General features: G+C 35.3%; 1 protein-coding gene across 1 annotated transcript in view; it reads right to left on the bottom strand.

Annotated features, from left to right (window-relative positions):
• MCM8 (minichromosome maintenance 8 homologous recombination repair factor) overlaps positions 1-8,384 on the bottom strand; it is a 35,883-nt gene that overhangs the window by 17,553 nt on the left and 9,946 nt on the right. The window contains exons 9-11 of the mRNA XM_011371129.2: positions 3,944-4,029; positions 2,432-2,583; positions 1,992-2,187 (exon numbers count right to left, since the gene is read on the bottom strand). Of these exons, the coding sequence (XP_011369431.1) occupies positions 1,992-2,187; positions 2,432-2,583; positions 3,944-4,029 (434 nt within the window). The remainder of the gene's footprint in view (positions 1-1,991; positions 2,188-2,431; positions 2,584-3,943; positions 4,030-8,384) is intronic.

The raw sequence follows: 8,384 nt of genomic DNA, 5'->3' as shown, positions 1-8,384 counted from the left end.
AAAATTTAGAATTAAATGGTAAAAGCAACTGTGGGAAGAAAATCCAAGTTTTTCATGTTAACTTATCTTTTATAAATGCTGCAGAAGACCACTACAAATGTTCATTTTTATTTATAACCGATGAGAAGAACCAATCAGAGGTGTTATGATCCTCAATCAGAGAGCTCCTCAGCCCCTGATACAGACCACTCACCACGCCATTAATTCTCACCAGATCATATCCCCACCCTGGTTCAGCACCTCTCCCAGAGCGGTTCATCTGGCTACATATTCAGAGGAAAGCTCTGAGAATTTCTGGACAAAGAATCCTTAAAGAACTCCATACTTTTCTTAGTTGGCTAATTAACATATTAAAGGTGGAAGAAAAAGTGTCAAGTTCTCCTAGAGCCCAAAGCCATAAAGAGGAAAGCATGATAAGATCAATTTTTCTAACACAATGCATTTCAAAACATTAGTTCTTCACCTCTCTTAGGTATATTTATTATTCAGTCCCATTTTCTCCCATTTCTTCAAAATTATCCAAAAAGTTGTCAAAAAGGTATCACAATAACAGCAATTAACTTGTTAATAGTTAATTATGTTAATAGTTAATACTTATGTTAAGTACATTACAAAATCTCATTTAATCTTCAGAACAACCTCCTGAGACAAATACTAGATGATTAAAATGAAGGAGAAATCAAGTAACATGCCCCCAATCACACTGGAAGTAAGTGGCTTAAGCAGGATTCTAATCTAGGTTTATTTCCACAAATGAGCTCTTAACTAGTAAAGCAAAAATGCTTCTACTTTGCTTCTTCTCTACTACAGAACAATAACACAGAAATAAAATAATATTATGAAATCTCTATTGAACTTAAGTGACTTCTATGTGAATCTTTCTTGCCTTTTAAAAGTAAAAAAAAAAAAAAAGAAGAAAAGAAAAAAACCCTACATACAACTAATTGAAATGACTTTGGAGTTCACTGTCCCATCACTCTTCTTGTGAGACAGTAATATTTCCTTACTCTTTATAGAGATCAGCAAACTTTTCTGTAAAGGACTGGACAGTAAGTATCTGTAAACCACTTGTTCTCTGTCGTAACTCTCGACTTTCATGAATGAATATGGCTGTGCTCCAATAATGGACAGTGAAATTTGAATTTCATATAATTTTTTGTCATGAAATACTTTTTTTTCAGGTGTTAAAAAATGAAAAAAACTTTTTAGCTCACGGGCCAAACAAAACGGGCAGTTAACTGGATTTGGCCTGTGAACTGTAGTTTTAACTGTGGACAAAAAAAAGGGGACCATATATTAAACCCGACAAGTTCAGGGAGGCTTGCATGGTGGGCCTTACAAACTCAGAGACTGAAAGTAACCACACAGGATGGTCTGAACATAAAAATTCCTAATTAAAAGCAAGTCATGATGGATAGTCAGGTCCCAGCCCTGCAGCTTCCTTGACAAAGGTCAACCTTTACCTTAAGTGAACCTACTGTCTAAGATAACAACATTTGAAATGTCAGAGTAATTTTCTTTTCCAGACCCCTCCAGGCACAACCGTCAGCACTAGAGAGCAAGAGACCACAGAACCCCTCATTGTTACTGTATTCTCCGCATAGCATCTCTATGTGCTGTAAATATTAATTATTAGCAATGTAGAGATTTTTATTCAATCCCTGAGATTCCTCGCCCCAGCTTTGCTTTCTCCCACCCCCTTAATCTTCATCAATGGATTTCATGTGACCCTTCTTATGTCTCCTCCTTTTACTGTAATGTATAAAATAAGCTGCAGTACTACTATTTTCCAGAGGATTTTCTAAATCTGTTGAGATTTTGCTTCTCTGTAATTGTCGTCGGTTTGGCTCAAATAAACTCATAAAAATTCTCTACAGATTTAGACAGTTCTTATGTTGATATAACTATTTTGACTAGTTTTTTGTTACTTGTAGCCAAGAGCATCCCAATATGCACATACGTAATAAAATCTAAGATAATGTTATACATACTTGACAATAAGTTTGAACAGGTTTTCTTCAGCTTGAATCTCTTGGATGGCATAAAGGTCTTTAAGGGAGAATTCCATCAGTGTTCCGTGCTTACACCCATCCTCGGAAGCCTTTGTTTTCTGTCCTTTGCTATTACTAACAGAATTTGCTTCAATGTACAAAAGGAACATGCATTTGTCATTCTTATTTCGAGAACCTGTAAATTTCAAAGTATGAAATATGATAATTGATATTTTCATTTTCCCTACAAAGATTCAAGTAGAATATAAAAGAATGGCACAGTAAGCAAAAAATAAACCTTTACTTCTGAGGAAAAGTTTCACCTATGTAAGAAACAAGGAACTCCCTAAATAAAGAGACTCAAGAGTACCGTAAAAAAAAAGACAAATGCTGACAAATTGTTGAGGGACAATCAAAATGAAGAAAGAGTTATAACATACCTTCTTCAGCATTTGAGACTTTGACAACTCCAGTGATAGTCACTGTGTCCCCTGGAACACAGCTATCCACAAGATCGTGAACAAGCTCACATTCTATTGTTCGTGGAATCCGACCTGCTTCTCGCTGATCATCAGACATCAGCTCCTGGATTCTAAGAGGTAAACAATTTTCAGTCAGTACACATACTGATTTGGGGTTCTTTCTTATACATATTAACTATTCAGGGTCCACAAAGTGCTGAGCTAGATAAACAGCCAATTAGTAAAAAAAAAAAAAAGTTTGATGGTTTAAAATAATTTTAGCAGTTTCCACCTAAGGATGGCAAGATGAGTATGTACATTTGTCTACCTGCCCTCCAAAACAACCACCAAAACTATAGTCACTACAAGAGTGAAGAGAAGTTTTTGGGCATGTAGAAGCGTCATCAGCAAACAAGAGATACTGAAATTTTAGAAAACAGCAAGTGGGAAAGTATTGATGGATAAAACAAAATGGTGTTCAGAATACAGAAAGGAAAAAGTTACAAGGGTACAAGAAATGCAGAAGCCAAAGTTCTCTACTCCTAAGTTTTGATTTCCTAATATCAGTGGACAACAAAGAGACTTTGTTCAAATAATTACCCTGAATCTTCTATGCATATATTCTATTATGACACTTCCATGACACTTCTGAGGCCCTCATCATACCCTTCAGTGGCGACAGTCTTGCACACTTGGGCTGGAATCTGTTCCACTCACGGAACAGATTTAGGCTCAGGAGTCTTAAAACACTTTCTCTTTTATAAAATAGAGTGTCTGTAACTATCTCAGCACAGTGAAGTTAATTATTACATATGTTGGCCTTGGTTTTTATAGGACAGAAGGGGGTAAAGCTAGGACAGGGCTTGGTAGCAATCTACCTTACTTTTACCATAGCTTCTTAGTTTTTTAAGACTAGTTCCTGTTTCAGCCAGGTTTTCTGCAGAGCATTTTAACTTCAAAACTACCCATTACTTTCCATTTAGGATGAGTTATGGGACTGTAGCCAGAAAAATGAAATTCTGTTGGATTAATAATACACATACATGCAGAAAATTATCTGACTTTTGGGAAAAAAAAATCTATAGTAAAATGCTTCATGGATAGTGATAACATGAAATGAAACACTCCCATTTCCAAGAAATTCTTTAAACTTTCAAAACAATATTATTTTGCTCACAGCTTATTATAGAATGAATTATATGGTCTACATCCAATTCAATGAGTCACATAAATAAGAAATAAACTATTAAACTATTTCTTAGTAGCAACAGGACATACTTGCACACCAAATCTTTTTTGGAATCTGATAGGAAATAAATTTCAAATAGACCTTTATCATTTCAAAACATAAACTCCTAATCGAACCTTTTATTATACACTTTATCACTGTCTGCAAATAAGAACCACAGCATAATACAGGAAAGTTATAGGTTTATTTGGCAGTATGAGAGATCTAAAACCTGCCTCTTATTAAACAATCTGATTGCTTACTTGATTGATTGCCAGTCCATCGTCACCGTAAGAGGAGAGCTACGCAGAGCGGTAAAAGACTTTCCTCGACATGTAGGCACAGGACACTGCAACGAGATTAATTCCCACTCGGATGTGATAAACCACAATCACATCTCAAGGTAAAATGCTTCACTTGATATTGTCTTAAGAGTTGTTCTCAAAATGGTATTTAAGCAAAAGGCAATAAGAGCTGCAACAATTTTCTATCCCCTTCTGCACTGATTTTGTATCACAAGCTTCTGAGGCACTTTTTCAGCCGGTCCCTCTTGATTATTGCTCTTATTCTTTCTGCTGTGGATATTCAAGACTCCTCACATCCTAAGTAGTATTCCTTCCTTTGTACCCATACAGTCTCCTGATCCTTGAATGCCCCCTCGCATCCAGTCCCACATACCCAGCCTCAATCCTACCCTTTCCAAAAGCCTTTCCTGGGTCTTCTTTAATCACCGGTTGTTCCATCTAGCCTCCTTTTACACTGTTTGTAAAGGATAATATTTATTTCAACACACAGGCGGTCCTCAACATATAAGTAAGTTGTGTTCAAATTTTCATGTCACTTGTTTGCTGATTGGACTTTAAGGTACATTTAAAATTTCAGAGGTTGTGGCAGACTATATTTTCCAAATATGTCTGCAAAAATATCTTCCCATGAGCTTTCCTACAAACTTGCTCCTCCCCATCAAGAAATGGTGTCCAACGACCCCCTCTTGAAATTTGGACAGGCTTATTACTTTGTAACCAACAGAATATGACAGAATTGATAGCACCTGACTTCTGAGGCTAGCTCAAAAGAGGAAAAGCCATTTCTGCCTGGCAGCTGAACCTGCCTCTTGAAGGTATCGACAGTCACGTGAGCAGAATGAGTGTCCTGAGCTGCCCATACTGTGTGCAAGAAGACAAAACAAACCCATACAGAAAGACCACATAGAGGAGAGATGCCCTGGCAGCCACCAGCCGCTCCAGCCTTTTGCTCTTCCACCATTTGACTGAACTACGAGAGACCCAGGGCCAGAACTACCCAGCCAAGCAGTTCTTCCAAACTCCTGACCCACAGATACCATGAGAAATAATAAAATGACTGCTGTTATTTTAAGCCGCAAAGTTTTACAGTGATTTGTCATGTAGCAATATGACTGGAACAGAAATCACCTGGAACAACCATTATCCTGGTCATTTCAATTCACTGAAATTCACACAGGCAGGACCTCTTCATATTCTCACTCATCTTATGAATCAGCATTACTACCTACTACATTAGAAGGCAGGGAAATATCTTGAGCAAATACAGTTTACAGAAAATATCTGATTTAAATGAGGATTTAATTTCTAGCCTCTAAGCTAAGGGCACTGCCTGAACTTTAAGCCTAGCCAAATAGTATATGACACCAATTTATGAACACTGCTGATTATTCAGAACCAATGGATGAATCTAACACCTTATTCTTCCTGTAAGAGAAAGAGGACTGAGCAATTTCAATTCAAGTAAAAATGTAATGTTAAATTTATTAAAGTCCAAGAATGATAAAGTCAACTCTGGAAAAGATGAATAGATATGGTAAGTCTAACTACCTTATCAAGTTTTAATAAGATCAAAGTAAATAAGATCATACAGAGCTGGCACAGGACCAGTGAAATGAAACGGAATCACATGTCTATAGGAGCACGGTGTACTAAAGAAACATTATACATCAGTAGGAAAAGAGAGCTTAATTAATAAATGGTGACAACTAGCTTTTCACCTAAAAGAATAAAATTAAATCCTTAGTTTTTGCCATAGACAAAATTAAATTCCAGCTGTATGTGTGTGTGTGTATATATAACAAGCCTTAAAAGTATTAGGATAAATGTAAGAGACATGACTGTAATGCTTGAGTGAGGAAGCCCTCCTTCTTAAACAAGGCATAAAATATAAAGATCATAAGGGAAAAGACGATCAATTTGACCATATCAAAATGTAAAACTATAAAACAAAAGCTACACCACAGTTAAAAGAGAAACCAAGAACTAGGAGAAAATATCTGCAATGTATATAATCAATGATAAGTATCTACAATTCAAAGAACTCCTAGCAATAGTGTAGTAGTCCTCCCACTATCCATGGTTCCACTTTCCACAGTTTCTGTTATCTGCAGATAACTATGGGCTAACCATGGTCTGAAAATATTAAATGAAAAATTCCAGAAGCAAACAATTCATAAATTTTAAATTGCATGCCTTCTGAGTAGCATGATGAAATCACATGCCCTCCCATTCTGTCCCACTAGGGATGTGAATTATCCCTTTGTCCAGCATATCTATGTCGTAGATGCTCCCCACCTGTAAGTCACTTAATAGCTGTCTACGTTATCAGATCAACTGTCACAGTATCACAGTGCTTATGTTCAAGCAACTCCTATTTTACTTAATAATGACCCCAATATGCAAGAGCAGTGATGCTGGCAATTCAATCTACCAAAGAGAAGCCGAGAGGTGCTTCCTTTAGGTAAAAAAGGTATACACATATAGGAAAAAACATAGTATATATAGGGTTAAGTACTGTCTGCAGTTTCAGGCATCCACTGGGTGTCTTGGAACATATCCCTTGCAGATAACTACTATATAAAGAGAAAAATGAACAGAAGCTATAAACAGAAAATTCAACAAAGAAGGAAAATGAATGGCCAAAAAAGATGTGAAAAGATGCTCAACCGTAACAAAAATCACAGAAATTCATATTAAAAATGAACTACCATTTTATACCCATCAGACTGGCAAAAATTAAAAAGCCTAACAACATCAGTGTTAATAAAAACATGGGGAAATACTAATTGCTTAACACTACCAGTAGGAGTGAAGGCTGGGACCAACATTCTGGAAAATAATTTGGCGACATCTAATAAAGTTAAAAATAAGCATATCTTATAACTGAGAAACTGCTAAAAAAAAACAAAAAAAAAAAACAAAAAAAAAAACCTGGAAAGCACACAAATGTTCACCAGGAAAATGATACTCCGCAACAGTAAAAATGAAAGCATTAGATGTGTAACAAGATAGGCAGAACTCCAAAATAACCACGTGAAAAAAAGTTGCCAAATGTTACATTCAGTATACCATTTATGTAATATATGCAAGAAAACAAACTCTACATTCATAGTCAAGTATAAAAATGCAGTGAAGAACACATACTAATTTCACAAAAGTGGCTCTCTCTAGGGATGGAACAAAGTGAATGGAACTGGGGAGGAAAACAGAAAGACTTCAACTTTAATACTTAACTATTTTTGTTTAAAAAATTAAGCTAAAAATAAAAAAAATTAATATTTGCCAACTCACAATGGTGGGTATACAGATGTTAGTTACATTATTCTCTGCACTTTTCTATGGTTTTAAAAAGGTTAAGAAAAAAAGAACACTTTCAAACAGCCAAATAAAGGAAAGAAAACTTGGTGTATCTATTAAATCAAAATATAAAAATATGAATGGAAAGGATACACATTAACATCAGGATAATGATCATCTCTGAGAAAGGTATAAACAAGGGGCAAAAAAAATTTTTGACACTAATTTTATCAGTTATGTTATATATCTTTAAAAATATATTTGAGGCTGGAAAAACATAAATTCCGAGTGATGTGTAAAAGAATGTTTTATTTATTTTGTGTACCCTGAAGTATTTCACAATTTAAAAACCAGAAATAAAAATAAGCTCTGTGTTCAGAAACATTGGGAAATGTTTTCTGAAAATTGATTTGCCTTCTCTGCCAAGTAAATAAAGATGCAGTTAAAATACATGCTATTACCTTCGTGGGAAGATTATATTTTCCATCTGGAAGAGAAAAACTCTGAACTTCTCCACATGCAGCACAAAGAAAAGCCATCTTGGTGCAAAGAGGCTTTATGTTACTGACGCGAACCACTGTCCCTCGCAGAGCTACGTATTTTCCGTAGTAATTGGCTCGGACATTCTTGAGTTGTGTCAAGGGCTCATAGTTGTATACCCTAAAAGCAAAAACAGGGACAAATTTATCTATGAATTTACAATGGACAGAAAATTGAAGTTATTTGCATTTTCACAACTATGCAATTCTCAAACCATATCATCCCTAAATATATCAAAAATTTCACCAAAATTAAATCATTCTTAAAAATTAAAAATGCTAAATTTTCTCTTTTCTTCTTGTCCCATTGGCTGTTTTCTAGTGAAAAAGGGGGAAAAAATCAATAAAGATGAATTAAAAAACAAAATTCCATTTGTTCTGTGTCTATTAGCAACCTAATAATTTTAACAAAATATAATCACATCATTTAGTGTATTACATGGATTATTAATTTAAACAGCAGGGTCTTGATAAGTACACATCCAAAATTAATGTTTACCAAAATCTGCAGGTTGGGAAATCAACATATTTGGGCAGAAAAAGCTTATTCGGTCATGATCTCT

The sequence above is a fragment of the Pteropus vampyrus genome, unplaced genomic scaffold (assembly GCF_000151845.1).
Source record: "Pteropus vampyrus isolate Shadow unplaced genomic scaffold, Pvam_2.0 Scaffold7, whole genome shotgun sequence".
Lineage (NCBI taxonomy): Eukaryota > Metazoa > Chordata > Mammalia > Chiroptera > Pteropodidae > Pteropus > Pteropus vampyrus.
The sequence above is the reverse complement of the archived record's forward strand: the minus strand, read 5'-3'. Positions and strand labels throughout refer to the sequence as shown.